At 43.9% G+C, this 15,863-nt stretch overlaps 1 protein-coding gene across 18 annotated transcripts in view; it reads left to right on the top strand.

Moving 5' to 3' along the window:
• Positions 1-6,588, top strand: part of KDM6A (lysine demethylase 6A) — a 160,654-nt gene extending 154,066 nt beyond the window's left edge. For 8 of the 18 annotated variants that reach the window (XM_087756509.1, XM_087756511.1, XM_087756514.1 and 5 more), the window contains 4 exons: positions 403-529; positions 1,426-1,596; positions 1,859-1,937; positions 3,976-6,588. In XM_087756509.1, coding sequence (XP_087612635.1) covers positions 403-529; positions 1,426-1,596; positions 1,859-1,915 — 355 coding nt within the window. In that variant the 3' untranslated portion in view covers positions 1,916-1,937; positions 3,976-6,588. The other 10 variants (XM_087756515.1, XM_087756505.1, XM_087756518.1 and 7 more) reach the window with 5 other exon arrangements.
• The last annotated feature ends 9,275 nt before the right edge of the window (positions 6,589-15,863 follow it).

Here is a 15,863-nt window from a genome sequence, read left to right as displayed (position 1 = left end):
TACACAAAATGTAAACAGTTATTTTGAACTTGGCAGTTTAAACTAACTTTTTGCTGATAAATTTATAGTTCAAAATAAAATACGTGAATTGCTTTTGAAAACACATTGTTTTATTGTGCTTAAGAGAGCATTCATACATTCCAGTCAAAAATGAAAGTTACAGCCTGTTTGCAGTGCAAGGGGTGGTACCGAAATGGAACAAATCTACACAGAGGTCTATAAGCATGTGGTCATAACTTCAGCGTAAGTCATGGGTCCAGTGATTCTTACTAGCCAGCTGTTTCTGGAGTCCCAGAGGAAGAGTAAACTCCAGGTACAGGGTCTTGGAAGAAATTGAAGCCTACTTGAATCTTGCTATAAAGTTGAATATTGAACTGAATATACACCTGATTTTGGTTGCAGGTACTGCCTGTTAAGAACTCTCAAACAGTGTCAGACACTGAGGGAAGCTCTAATTGCTGCAGGAAAAGAGATTGTCTGGCATGGGCGAGCAAAGGACGAGCCAGCTCATTACTGTAGCATTTGTGAGGTCAGTAAAAATATGTGTGGGGCTTGTGTACTACTATAATATTTATTTAAATTTTGTCCTGTCTTTTGTTGTTGTTGTTATTTTAATTTTGCTTTTAAGTTGCAGCATCTACTATATGCTATAAGCACATATATGTGATGCAGTAGTGTCTTCAAAGAGCTTACCAAGCTGTTTTTCTAGACATAGGCTGTATTTTGCTACAGTCTCTTCCTCAGTACTTCCACAGCATTGTTATTCACTAGGTTGATTTTCAATTCCCAGTTATTATAAAAAGTTGTTATCCCTTCCTGCATATAATTTGATCTGCTGAGCTTCATTTTAAAGGTGTATCTGTCTTCATTTCAGAAGTCAACAACAGCCCCAAAAGAGAGAAAATTTAAGTACATTTTAAGGCATACCTTTTTGCTGAAATTTTTGATTCTACTTTCTGTTAATGGTTCCTTTAAAGTATTGGATTATTCCTACCCCCCTGAAAATCAGTTTCTAGTTATCTTCTGACTGAGCCTCTTGGGTAGGATGAGCATGTGACTGAGTAGAAAGGAAAGAAATCACAAACTTCTTTTGCAGACAAATTTTTAAAAGGAAAATTAGGTATAATTGTTATAAATCCCCACCATACTGAGTAACTCCTATTCAGAGTATGAATCCTGCTTTGTCAATATTGACCAAAAGCTTTCCCATAGCACTGTTCATGCAGACATCCTAAGTGTAATATTATTACAATATTTCACTTCTCTGCCTGAGCCTTAGGAGGACAGATTTTCCCTGAACAAATCTAATTTTTCTCTTTGCATGCACAGGGTAAGGCTGTAAATCTTAAAGAAAATACAGTTTTCATGTTTTAACTTTTAAAAAATGAAATTCTAACAGTTGACTTTCTGTTTCCTATCTAATAGGTGGAAGTCTTTGATCTGCTTTTTGTCACTAGTGAGAGCAATTCTCGAAAGACCTATGTTGTACATTGCCAAGACTGTGCACGAAAGATAAGCACGAACCTGGAAAATTTTGTGGTGCTAGAACAGTACAAAATGGAGGACTTGATGCAAGTCTATGATCAATTTACATTAGTAAGTCAAATTAATAAGTGGGTGCATAAATACATTATTTGTAAAGCAGTTGTAGACTGTCTTGGTACTCCATTGTATGAGTACCGTGGACTTTCTGATTCAAATGGAGGTATGGGTTGTGTGTGATATTTACAGAACAAAACGCTGAAGAGTCAGAATTATGTGAAATAGTACAGTAACTTACTGCAGAACATAACCGCTGAGTTTTCAGGAAAAGTATGATGTTACAATTCATAAAGTTGTGGCTTTAAAAATCCAATAGAGATCACCTGAAGACCATAACTGGATCAGATGGAGATGGGAAGAATCAGGACAGTGAAGCTTGGAGAAACTAGCACCAGGTTCAAGAGCATCTCTAATACATTGGTTGTGGTATGAAGTCAGTATAGCAGCAGAGCATCCTATGCACTCAGACCCCTTCCCTCCCCTTCCCCACCCATCCCCTCCCAAATCAGCACTGTCCTTCTGCTTAGCAAGTGGATGCTCTCAAACAGTTCTGTCTTTTGGCTTGGGGCCTCCTTTGCACTTCAATTTAAAGCAAAAAGCCTCTTTGCCATTATAGCTTTGTGCTATATATGGCAGCCTCCTGCTTTGAACTGTGTCAGCACAACTGTCCTAACATTTCACCCAGGTTTCATTGTTTCAGGCAAAGATGGCTTGTTTGTAATCACAATGAAAGTGTTGCTGGATTTATTTATAAGCCTTGCCTTTCTGTTAAAGGAGACAAACATTGGACAAAGCATTATGAGAATTTCATGTTGAATTAAACAGAACAGCCCAGAAACGGCTGTGCCTTTTGATTCATTTCCAGGTGCTGCAGGAAAATGTATGTTTAGACAATTATTTCATGTAATGCTAGCATGATAAGTTGTGACCTTTTGAGCTAAGGCCTCAAGGTTCAGCAGTAGAGGCTGTTGAGAGTGCGGGACCGTGTCCTCTGAATTTAATTCTCTTCATTGGTCCTACAGAGCCTGAGGTGGTTGAACTTCAGTTCACACTTCTAGGAGCCCATTGTCATTATTGTTTGTGAAATACTGCAATTTCGAAGTGATGATCTGTTATAGAAAAGCATATAAATAAACATCTGTTCTCAGATACATCATCCAGTTGAGTGGAAATGGGCAAGAATGTTTCTGTATGGAAAAGAGCGGGGAGAGAGGGGTATTTTGTTGTCTGTGTTTATAACAGTATATAGGTAACAGTGATGATATTGTCCCTAGAACAAGGGTTCTCAACCTGTGAGTAGCTCCCTCCCCCACGAAAGCCTATATCTGCAGCCCTAAAGGGCGTTAGTAATTGTTCTCTTGTGAAATTGGTGTGCACATTCTTTCAAAGGGGATATAATCAATTGAGAAGAGTCATAGCCTAAAAGTGACGTCTCTCAGATCTAGAAGAGCTGAGGTTTGTTGTAAGTCACAGGACAAGATAATCTCAGATGGTAAAGGTGGAATAGGCCTAACAGAGAGTTTCAGTGTTTGGGGTGAAGTACTAGGAGCAAATATGGGGATCAGCTAGTGTTAGTGTTTCATAGGTGGGTACTATGGTATGATTTAAAGTGTCTTTAAAGACTGTGAGCTGCTGCTTGAAAGGATTCCACATTATGACAGGACTGATGAGAAGGAAATGCCATCAAAGATTCAGTATTTTGATGGTAATGCCACAAAGCGCAATACTGGGAAATAGTTAGGTATCTTCTAGACCTTGTCGCCTGAAAGCAGGCAGGAACAAGACACCTGGCCTACTTCACTCTTGAGGCACTCTGGTGGTGTCTTCCAGGATTTAAAAAAAAAAAAAAAACCAACAAAAAAAAACCAAAAGAACAAACAAACAAAAAACACCAAACCCACAACCTAACAAACATAAAAAACCAACTTTGTCCCCATGTCAGAGAATCTGAGACCCTTTCCACATATATCCTAACTTCAGGGTTATATGTTATTCTTTAGGTAGAGGGGAAAAAAATGAAACCTGCAAGGGGTTTGAGAGCCACAGATGGACAACCCACCCCCCATTGGTAAACAGGTTGAGAATCTCTGTTTTAGCGTATGTAAAGATACATCTATACTGAGCCCACATGGAGCTCTTTGCTGCCACAATGGGACTAGTTTTGGCAGCTCACATTGTATTAACACAGACATCCCCGCAGCATCCTCCGGCCTGCATTATAGGCAAAATCCTAATGCAGAGTAGTCCTAAACTATGCGTTGTATTTGAGTAAGTTGGAAAAAAATGCCAGTATCCACTTGAAAGAGTCCTGAAGGGTAAAAACAGTAGTGCGTGTGACTTTAAACTCTCATGGTTACAATTTGTGCAGGTCTTGGTTAAACAACTGACTTTTACACCCTTGTAGAAAAGGTAATTTAATGTTTTCTTTTTCAGGCTCCTCCATTGCCATCCTCCTCATCTTGACATTTTTTCATGGACATTAAATGAAAACTTTTCTGATATTCAGGAAGTGACCCAGTTCTGCACCACTGATTTTTGTAGCTATCCCGTAAGGCTGCTGGCTGAAAGCTGTGTCTATGCAACCTTCCAAGTGCGGAGTGTCAACCAACTGGACAGGAGAGAGCACTGCCTCCTACTCCAGAACTCAAAACAAATAAAGCTCATCCAGCTGTGCTTCGAAAAAATAATTCCATGTTTTGTATATATCTGACAAAACTGGCAACATTATACAGACTACTGACTTGAAGACCACCTCTTTTGTATTTCTCTGTTTCTGGGCTGATGAGTTGGTTTCATCCATTTTTCCCCTTCAGAATTTCCCTTGGAAAAAGTACTAGCTTAGCTGGTCATTTCTTTGTAAGGTAGTTAGAAATTTTAAGTCTTTCTTTGGGCAACTTTTTTTTTTTTTTAATGTGAAGAGTTAGGTGATATAAATTTTTTACTGCTTTTATGTTTTTCTGTCTTGTTTTGAAACCATGACGGTTACACTTTTGGTTCCTAAATAAAATTTAAAACAATTAACAGCCAAGTCACAAAGATAAATGGGTTGCACATAGACTAAGGAATAAACTTCAGATTTGTGATTTTTGTTTCTAATCTTGATGTAAATTTACACTATTTATAAATACATATTTATTGCTTGAAAATATTTGTGAATGGAATGCTGTTATTTTTTCCAGATTACCTGCCATTGAAATTTTAAGGAGTTCTGTAATTTCAAACACTACTCCTATTACATTTTCTATATGTAAATAAAACTGCTTAGCATTGTACAGAAACTTTTATTAAAATTGTTTAATGTTTAAAGTTTTTCTATTGTTTGAGTTTTAAAAAGATTTTATGTACAGTGCCCAGTTTTTGTTCTTTTTTGAATCTGATTATATATATTTTATATATACTCTTGTGCTTGTGTATATATATAATATATATAGAAGCTCAAATATAAATATGTGTATAAAGATTTAGAGACTAAATTTTTCTCGTTTTAAGTTTTACATCTATGGTAGATTTGAGGTGTCTACTGTAAAGTATTGCTTACAAAAGTATGATTATTTTTAAAGAAATATATGGTATGTATCCTCAAGACATAAAATGACCTTCAGACTGGTTTATTGTTAAATTGCACTTTTTGCAATAACAGACCAATAAATAGTTGCTGCCAAAATGTAGTAGTAGAAAATAAGTAACGGCTAAACTTTAAAGCTCTTCAAGAAAATACCAGCTTTGACAGGAAGTTTGGCACTAGTTTTAGAGGAGCAATGAAAAAGGTGAATTTGAGTTTGGATGGGGATGTTCTCTAGAATTCAACCAAATTGCAACTTATATATTACAGTATGTTCTATTAACAATTTAAAAAGTTAAGACTGAATCATCTTGGCGTCATTGTTGACCCCAAAAAAGGACGTTGTTTTGTGGTATTCTATTGTATTTTCACATATTTTGTAATACAAATTCACTGGTAAATTTTTGAAGCACTAGGTTTATTTAGGGCAAGTTTATAATATATCATTGTAACAGTTTGCAGTTTTAATGATGGTATTTATTTTAAGTTGCTCCTTTCTCATTAGCTTCTTGAAAATGCATTAAATCTAAATTTCAAAATTGATAGCTTTCTTATCGATCAGAGTTGACTGATGCAGAAGGTTCTGCATCAAACAATTTCTCATAATTTCTCATTAGTGGGGTATGTTAGTGATTGCATTGTTAAATTTTTTGTAATCAATGTGAAGTGTTAAAGGCACAGAGCATGCTAATAGTTTCTTTTGAAGAAAAAGGATCGCCTCTTATATTTGTAGCTTCAAACAAAGGGTGTTTTAATGAAGAACCAGTACAGCTTGTCTACTGCTGTTAAAACAGTTTAACCATAGTTATAAATGACTTTCTTGCTAGTTCTTACAACAGTTGGACAAAAGGGTATAGAGATTAAAGTATAACAAACGCTCTTGCCAGCAAAATTACCAACTAGCAGTTAGGAAGCCAGTATTTGCAGTTCTGTAAAGATGTAAGTCTCAGCTCTTGATAACAAACTCTACAACTCATAATTTTTTTTACTTATGTATTTTATGCAGTCATAAATATTGTAATCTTGACAAACCATGCTGCAACTGAAAAGCTACTCCTTTACAGTAGTCTTAAACCCAAATAAAAGCAAGATAACTTACCTCAACTAATGGTAAACAAAAAGTCCTCGTTTCTCAGTGCTGTAAAAGAATACTGCTAACTAGGGAAAGAGCTACTGTGCGCTAATCAAAAGGGCTTTGTACCTTTCCTCCCCTTTGGAAAAGAGGATATGCCATTACCGAGGAGGAAAATTCGTATTTCGCCAACGAACAAGTAGACCAAGTCAGTGGAGCATCAGGCAGTATTGCTCACTCTTCTTGAAGTTTTTGTCATGGACTTGAATTGCTGCAGGGCTTTAGTATTTTGCAGTTTTCATACTTCATAATCACACTATGCTCCTAACCGATGGACATTTTGATCTATAAGCTGCTATGATTTAGAATGCTTTTGTTTCATTTTATTAAAAAAGCACAAGTTAATATTTTATCAATTGTAGTTATTACGAAGCGCTTCCGCTTCTTAAATTCCAAAGCGCATGATGCAAGTGAAGCATTTGTAATCTCTGGATACGTCCAGGCGTTAGGAGTTGGGTGGGGCAGGGGGAGGCCGGAGTCCCAAGCTGAACGGGCGGGGGGCTAACTCGCTTTCCAAGGAACCTCAGTCTTGGCGTCCTCGAGCTCCACAGCTGAGCCATACTGCAAGTGATTCTGATTTGCTTGTGGCTACAAGTTATTGTAGCAGGCAAATTAAAGGTGAAAGTGTAAAAGGATGAAAATGGCTAAAGACGTGGCATTTATTGTAAGAATTTTTGAAAGGTACAGACTAATAGAAAAAAGGCATTATTAAGGGATGGATAAAACCAGAGATACAAATGGGTGTTTAAAAAAAAAAAAAAAAGTTGAATTAAAGATAAGAGGGAATTAGAAATAAATAGCAGCGTTTGTTAGTGAACTGCGGATCTGAGAACTGTCTTGGAGGAGTGTGACAACAAAGGGATCGCGTAAATGGGGAGAAGGAATACTCACATGTTTCCAAACTTAAGTTCTTCCATAAATATATTATATTCAACAGAGCATTTGATTTCTAAGCTTTCCTTCAGGTACATAACTTGAGAGCAGCGTCTCTTTGCTTTTTTGGAGAAGTGAAGTCCTACCAGTGTGGTTACATTTTAGAAGTAGTGATGTTGGTAGCTATATAAGTAAGAAGTGTTTAAAGAAAGTCACTAGGAAGTGAGAAGTATCCAGTGACAGAAGATTCCCAGAACTTCCTGAATGTACATGGCAGGTAACTTGTTGATCCTAAAGACGAAGTATCCTGAATCTGCACCCTTCTAGTTGGAAGGAGGACTTCCAAAGTAGTACTAAAATGATGTTGCTTTGCTTAAGTGAGCACAGCTTGGCTCAGTTCAGCATAGTATAGCAGATTTGTGGAACAGAGGTGGGCAAGGACTGGGGACTCCGCAGTTGGCCACAAATACGTTTACTGACAAGGAGACGGAAGATGCAAGGATTTGACTGAGATGATCGGGAAGAGGGTGCTCATCCTTGGTTGCTGCCTTGATCTGGGAAGGGGCTCAAGCAAAAATTTGACTTGGCATAGAGGGCTTTTAAGCCTGAGCTTTTCTAGGTCAGAGCCGTTTTGTCTGGATCCGTAGCAGAGAGTCGTGGCCCAATGATTCAGTGGCTGAGATGAGTCCAACAACTAAGGGTGGTAGGGAAGCTTCATCTTCTGTGGCTGCTTTAGCCAGTGTGGGAACCAGGCAGAGGAAGCGCTCCCGTGGGGGAAAAGGCCGATGAGGGGGACGAGTTACCTCTGGGGCAGGTCAAAGCCAAGCAGCATTGACTGCTTCCACTGTCATGGTGCTGACAGCAGAGGAAGGAGGGGTGAAGGTGATGCCCAGACAAGTTCAAGCTGAAGCTCAAGTTCAAGCAAGCTCAGTGCAGGGCTGCTACCTGCAAGGCCCCGAGGAGGAAGGCGCAGGATGCCAGGGAGGAGGCCGCTAGCAAGGCAGCAATGCAGGCATGGGGCCCATCAGGCCCCAGGGCAGCCTCCTTCCAGGAAAATAATGGCATTCCTCCAAAAAGGGGGGAGAGCAGGACATACTTCGTAATTGGGAAAAAGGTTGGGGAGGAGGAGGAGACGACAGATTTCCTTGTTGGTGCCAGAAGCTACGTGCAAAGCTAAAGAAAATAGCAGGTAGAGAGGGAGAGCAGCCTTCGCGCTGCACCTGGGGCAGAGCCCACGCTGCGGGAGGTTATGTGGGGTGGAGTGGGGTGCAGTGTAGCCGCCTGTCTAGGCTAGGAACACAGGGACAACCCCTGAGCCCCACAGGAGCTGTCACCCTGGGTCTGGCGTGGAGCCCACAGGCTGGAAGAGCTTGAGTGGATTTTAGCAGCCTTACTCCAGAGGAGAGGTGCTCGGCCCCGTCCCAGCAGGCTGGGCTCTCCCAGTGCTTGCAGCAGCAGCGCTGCTGGTAAGCCAGGACGGAGGGATTGTCAAGAGGTGAGCACCCATTAAAAGGTTCAAAAGATTAGGTAGAGGTGAGGTGCGTGTATCCTTATTTACTTTGGGAAGCCGTAAAACCATACTGGAGGGATGGAGGAAGGGACAAGGCACCTCATAGTTAGAACAGCAGAGCAGGCTCAACTTCCAGCTTCACTGCTTGGGCAGCAATGTCAGCGTTTTAGGGGTCACTGCCAGCCCCCTGTTGCCGTGGGCCTTGTTAAAGCATTAAAATAAAATTGCTGCTGCCCCTGCCTGGGGACTGGCAGGGCGTTGCGTATACACAGCAGTTGGGACACACGTATGAAGGGTGGAGGGGGGGTGGAAATGGATTTATCATTACGGCTCGCTGCCTTCCTCCTGCCCTGCCCCTGAGCTCCTGAAGGGCAATGGCTCCTCTCTTGCAGAAGGCAGCACGCTCCGGTTTCTGCAGGGTGGAGCACCCTTCTCAAATGACACATCCCACAATGTTTTCTGATGGGAGGTATTTTCAGGCCTGGTTTAAATGTGCACCCTTGCTCAGGATATAGAGAGTGACACGTGGTTTGGGACTGAAGCTGGTGAAACAGGAGACCAAGCCAGAAGGCGAATAGGAGAGAGCAATTTAAAAGTAGCAAAGCCCAGGCAGCGTTAATTGATGGGGTAATGGTTAAACGAACGGGCTAAAGCACTAACTCCTTTAATTCATGGAGCTGGGAGATGCTTGAAAGAATCCCACCCAAAGCCAAGGCGTACAACCCAGCCGTTGCCAGAGTCCGCGGGAACACTGAAATGTGGTACAAAAGAGTTGGCTGTAAAGTACCTGCAAAAACTTAAAATCATGGAAAGGGGCAGAAAGGACGCCACAAGAGAAGACTGAGAGAAGTAGTAGTGTAAGATGTGTCCAGTGACATGTGGCTGGGCTATTATTATTATTCTATTAGCCTTCTGGGCACAGAGAAAGATGAACAGGAATAAAGAGTATTTTCAGCCCTTTGCTCCTCTGTACTTTTCCGCACCAAACCAGTGGGAAACTGAGTAGTCCTTTGAGGAAACTGGACTTTTCTTGTGGCAGTGGTCAGGCATCTTTAGCTTTCAATGCCACATGCGAAGTGCAATGTGCAGTTCACGTCCTGGCTGCTGCTGGAGTTTTACTCTGTTCAATTTTAAGATATGGAAAGTTTAGGGGTTTGAGGGGTTTTTTTCCAGTACATCCTTGCCGGTGGGCTGTCCCACAGGCTGGCTGACTTCCACAGCAGTAACTCGAAGGACAGTTCCAGATCCTGGAGAAGGCTGAGGGGTGGGCAATGGGTACAAACAGGTTTTGGTCACCTCCTGTCTGCAGGCAAGTTTCAGGTGTGTGCAAAAATGACCTATTTAAGAACCAAAGTGGACCTCAGACAGGAGTGCATTTTGGCTAGTGGAGGATAAATGAGCAGCCCGGAATAGCCTCACCTGGACTGTGAAAAAAGCCAAGGAAAATAACTAGCAGCCAGTCACAGTTGCCACAGGGGTTTTTTTGAGGGATGTGCAGAGAGGTTTTTTGAGTGTAGTAGCACGGGGCAGGGTGTCCAGTGCAATGAGAGAAAAGCATCTGCTGCAGTTTGGTTCTGGTAGGCTAAGGCCACCTTGAAGGGCAAATGTCTTCGTAGCTGAGGGTCTAGAAACATATTCCAGGGGCTTACGAGCTGCTGGCAGGCTCGGGGCAGGCTTATGGCTCTGTGTTTATGTGCAGGACCTTGTCTTGCTCATGAGATGCCAGCGTTATCTCTGCTGTCCTGGATTAAATGCTAATGATTTGGGAGCGTATTCACTGCAAACGGCAGCTCTGCCAGCTCCTGTGTTGGGCATCAGGAGGAAGGAGGAGCAAGGGGGAGCTGGCTCTGCTGGGCAGTGGGGAGCAAATTACGCTGGCCCTGCCATCTGCCCTGCACAGCGGCTACGCGTGTCCCCAGTGGTGTAAGGGCCTTTTAGTAGCACAACAGCAGCTTTTCCCCGAGTCCTGCTCTCCGAGAGCCCAGGGCAGGGCTGGGTGCTCACCCACATCCCGTGGGGCCAGGGGAGGCCCATCAGCAGGAGCTGCAAGATAGGTTGGAGGGGGTTTAGTGCTGGTGCTCCTTAATACTCTGCCCAGCCTTTTATCTGCTTATGCTTCCCAGGCTGATGCAACCCTGAAAGCATTATGAGAGCACGCGGGAAGGTAAGTTTTTAGGTGGCAAAGTGATCATGATTTGCTGGAGGAGGCAGAAGTGCCTGGGCAGATCATCTTAGGGATGCTGACATGCAGACATCAAATAAGGGTACGGATACCTGGCTGGCAGATTTAAAAATAAAAAAACCAAAAAATGGTTTTAGTGACAGGCTGACTGAGTATAACGTTACTGAGAAACGGTGGTGGGCTCAGCCCAGTGGTGCCCCATGGGGGTGCCATCCCAAGCACTCGCATGGCACGATGCTAACGTGCTCTGCAGCAAAATACTGCACTACGGCCAAGAACCAGCCTACAGCAGATTATGGGCTGGTGGACATCTTCGGAAAAAAAGACCTGGGCTCCACATGGATTAGGTTTCCTTCACCATTATCCATCACAGCACTCAAATGCAACATGAGATTTTGGTATTCCTAAACATGGATGAGGGAAATTGCTGTGTCTGCGTGCACTGAACTGTGTTTGTAACTGTGTGGTTATAAGTAAAGTTGCAGCCTGACATTTCAATCGTACTTCAGCATCTTTTAGCTTTTACTGGTGTGCCCTGGTCAGGAATTCTACAGGGTTATCTCTGAGATAGATACAGCAGAAAACATTTCCCCTGGAAAAGAAAAATGAGAAGAACAGGGGAAAAAAATCACTGGTTTTATGAGAAGTGTCTTAGAGGTGCAAGTATGCAACTTTTAAAGGTAGGAAACGAAGAAGAAAAGGAACAAAGTCTAGCAGGGCCAAAGTCTGGGCAGGCAAAAAACTTATTTGAACGAGTGCTTAGTGATCCGCCCTCAGTTCTGGTTAACAGAGAAACAATACGTGTGTCAGTAGTTGATGATACCTTTGAAAAGCCACTTCTTCAGCAGTTACAAAGCAAAAAGCAAAGGTGGGATGAGTTTTCCATCACGGAACAAAATGAGTTGGCAATTATCCTAAGTGTAACTTCAGTTCCTAATTTTCAAAATCAGTGCAAAATGCTGTTTACAGAGCTTGATGGAGCCTTTAGCAGTTACTGCTGTGTTATGAAGAATACCATGGATAATGCTGTCTGTGGCTTATTTACACAATTACAAGAAGGGAGAACGTAAGACAGCATATGAATGAAGTGCTGCTGTGTTCGAATAGGTGTTTGGCTGCCCTGCGCGCACCAGGAGCGGGCTATTCCAGTGCTGTCTGGTGTTTCTCCAGCCCACTGGTCCCACTGGCCCCTGCTAGGTAAGAGCCCGAGGGTCTGCCAGCGCAACCCACGGCTTCCTTCACTCCGGGACGTAGCTATGAGATGTTTTGGGTGTGATGCTGGACAATACTAAGCTGTGGGTTAACATGGAGATGGCACTAGAAAAATCAATTTGGCCTTCAGCACGGAAATGTTCCCAGCCCCTGAGCTCCAGCAAAGGCCGGTCCCCTCCCCGCCACCTCCTCTTTCTCAGCAGTTCACCCTGGGGGTGCTGGGGGTAGGGGGGCAGCCGCAGCGGAGGTGCTGGCTGCTGAAAGAGGGTGCTGGGGCAGCTCGGCACTTTCTCCCCTCGCAGCTCACCACCGCCCGGGCTGCCCTTCGCGCCGAGCCAGAGGGCACTGCCAGGCAAACGGGGAGCGTGGAGACCCACAAGGGGAAACATCGAGTTCTACTGAGAGAGGGTCTTGGGAAGGGATAAGGAGGTTCGTGCTGGCGGATTTTGGCACCTGGAGGGAGGATGGAGGGGTGGAGCCTTTTGCTTCACTGTTTCCTTTCCTCCTTGCCAGTGATTACCCGCCTTGAGCATTTCTGCCTTCAGAGCAAACCCCCAGGGAGCTCATGCGCTGCACAGGCGGTGGATACAGGGCAGCGGTGGATATACGAGCTAAGAAAGTGGGTTTTCTGTGGCTGGGAAGAAGGGAAAAGTGCACTTCTTCTCACTTTCCAGAAGCTGGGTGGTGTATCTGCTTTCAAAAACTTGAAAACACAGAAGAAAATCTTACAGAGAGGGAGAGCTGCTCACTGCTCTGTGTCTTTTTTTGCACCTCCTTCCTCATCCAATTACTTTGGCAAGCTATCAATCTGCCATAGAAGAAACTCTTTCTCTCTCTTCTGGCAATTTTTTTTTTTGCTTCTCGAATGTCTTGTATGCTTTATGTCCTAATTTTGGTGCTTTTTAGTGGTTGTGCTCATCTCTCCTTCTCAAAATACACATCACCTTCTCTTAACATCTCTCTCCATGCTGCCACTGCCAGGCATCCTTAATGTAGCCTCACTATGCACTGACACACTCGTTGGGTCTCTGCCATGCTCATCACCTTCTCTCAGTGTATTTAATGCTCAAAGGGGAGCAAGAATTTGGGTTTGAGGAGCAGGTTGGCATTAGGAGAAACTTCCAGGCCAGAGGATGTGATAAAGAGATTAGCTCAATACTGTACATAGATCTGTGCCTGTCACTGACAATGGCAAATCCACCGGGATACGAGAAAAATACTTCTTTTTAAAAATAGGCATTTATTTGTCTTGTTACAAGATGACTCATTTGCTTGGGCTGTCTGAGAAAGCATTAAGTGTCATAAAGTTTTAAAAATTGTGAAGGCTTAATATCCCTTCAGCGCTCCTCCACCTTAGTCTTTATTACTGAAATGCTGTTTTAAATGTTGGTTTAACTTGAATTACTCTGTGATTCTTTATTTGGTTTTCTTGGGTTTGCCTCTTGCCATGCTAAAATGCTCTGACTAGAGTCATCGCTTCCCTGCCACACAGGTCACATCTTTCCCTCCCCTGCCTCCATCCTTTACCCCCCTATGATATTGACCTGAAAATCTATACTCTTCATCCTCATTTCTTCAGCTGGAGCTGTATGGTTTTTGAAGACACGTGTGCGCAGCCACATTTCCCCCCCTTCTGCTACAGCCTGCGCATCTCCTCCCACGGGAGGCTGCTGCCTGCCCATGCCAGGCCAGGCTTCGTGCCCCCTTGCACTGCGCTTCTCCACCCAGCGTGTCCTCCCCGTACTAGAGAGGGTCTCGCTCCTCTTGCTGACCATCTCTGAGTGCTCCTGACCTGCTCCCCTGTGTTTTGGCTTGGGTTTAGGTGATTCTGTATGGAAAGTCTCTTGGCTGGGAAATGCCTGAAGGTATGGTTGTGATGCACGGTGTCAATTCAATGATGTGCAGTTAACATGTTGTGATGGACCCTGAGCTCTGCAGGCAGGGGTATCTCCCGCTTCCAGGGGGCTTGGGAAAGGGCCATGGGACAGGAGCTTTGCTGGATAGGACATTATTTTATTATGGCCTTTTCCCCTGAGGTCTGCAGTGGTTATCGGGGAAAGGAAATTGTGATCCAATTAATAGGAAATGGACTAGAAAGAGTTGGGCTGCATTTGCATTTTTTTGCAGTTTCTGCCTCCTGTGATGTATTTGCTGTATTTGTTTGGATGGCAAGTTCCCGCGAGCAGAGTTTATCTCATCTGACGTGGGACGGCACCGGCAGAGGCACGGCATCTCACGCCACAAGGTCCTCTGCCCCGCCTGGTGGGGCATGTCAGGGTCACAAAAACAACCACTGAACAGAAATTACCTGAGAAAGGGGGTCAGGAAAAAACAGAGTGAGGAAAGAAAGCACGGGGAAAGTGGGAAATGTTAAAGAGAGAGGAGAGAGTGGGAGTGTTTTTCTTTTAACGTTTTCAATGATGTGGCCAGGCCATGCTCCCTTAGTTAAGTTGGAATTGGAGGACCCAGCGGTTTGGGTGATAACGACCTTTCCCTAATTCTTCTCCTCGCAATCTGCTTTCGTCTCCTCCGGTGCGCACCCAGAGGAAGTTTTTTCCCCTGGTGCCTCTCCAGCTGCGGCGACTTCTAGGAAACACTTTCTCTTCCCTCTCCCAAGCTGCCAAAGCAGCCCAGGTCTTGGCAATGCCTGCGCAGAGCTCCTCTGCAGCCGGGCCCCTGCGGAAGCGCAGCGACCTGGCAGCTGGGGCCAGTGGCAGCGGGGACATCCCCTGGGAGCAAACAGGGTGGTGGCTACGATTCATCTCAGGGCAGGCAAAGGTGTCCTCCTCCCTGGCTGCTTGCCCCTGGGCAGAGCTGGGGGAGCACCACTGGGTGCTCACCAAAGTCCTCTTTCATTTCAGTTCAGAAAACACAAAGGTCTCCGTTTCTGGAATGAGTAACTGCCCCTTAGCAAGGTCTCTGCAGTCCTCCTGGAGAAATGACTCGACCTCAGCAAACATAAGGGAGTGAGGATGGTTAGAAGAAAAAGCAGCCTTACAGCCATAGATGAAGCTGTTTTGGGTAAGACATCAAGAAAGTACAATCACGTTAGTTAATCTCTCCAAAAACCCAAGGAGGACACAAGGAGATGGGAGGAGGGACAGGTTCCTGAGCGGCCAGGCTTCATCTGGGAGGAAAGCAGGTTCTCTGAGCCCAAGGTTTCCCAACCCTAAGAAGCAAACAAACATCAGATCAACTGTCTTGGACCATTTTGAATCTATCAGAGCAGAGAAACTTGTATTAATCCATGTACAGCCACTGAAAGCTGTTTCAGATGTTGAAAGAAGTCTCTCGAGGGTTCCCGCCCTCTAAAATGAAACTCGATTCATTTTTGCCTGACAATTTGCTTTTGGTTATGACAAAGGTTTGTTCTGAATGAACATTTGCAGGCATGCAGAGCGGCTGGGCTGGCAAACCAACTTCTTAATAGGTCTGGGATCTCAAAGCTCCCATGTGCCATTACACAGCTCACTCTCCCTCCCACTCACAACACTGATGTTAAGATGGTTTCTCTGGATCAGGATAAGCTTATTTCCTTCAAGTTGTTTTTTTTCTTTTTCTCCAAAAGGAGATATCAGTGGAAAATTAGGGTGTTTCCTTGAGAAGACAGTGAGTCATTAGTAGCTATGTTGCAATAACTTTATTCATAAATATTGTTAAATTCTTCACATCTTTAATTTTATGAATATTACAAAGCTGAAGACTCCTTTTCGACTGAGGAAGATGTTTCCTTGGTCATCGGAAGCGGGAGCCCGGCCACGAGCTGGGATGTCGCCCCAGGAGCCCCAGCCCTTGTTCCTGGCTGTTCCTGCAATCTTTGAAATTCACTTGGGCTGACACATCGGGCCAC

The sequence above is a fragment of the Nipponia nippon genome, unplaced genomic scaffold (assembly GCF_047370975.1).
Source record: "Nipponia nippon isolate SJK-2023a ecotype South Korea unplaced genomic scaffold, ASM4737097v1 scaffold_2, whole genome shotgun sequence".
In the NCBI taxonomy this organism is placed as follows: Eukaryota; Metazoa; Chordata; class Aves; order Pelecaniformes; family Threskiornithidae; genus Nipponia; species Nipponia nippon.
The sequence above is the reverse complement of the archived record's forward strand: the minus strand, read 5'-3'. Positions and strand labels throughout refer to the sequence as shown.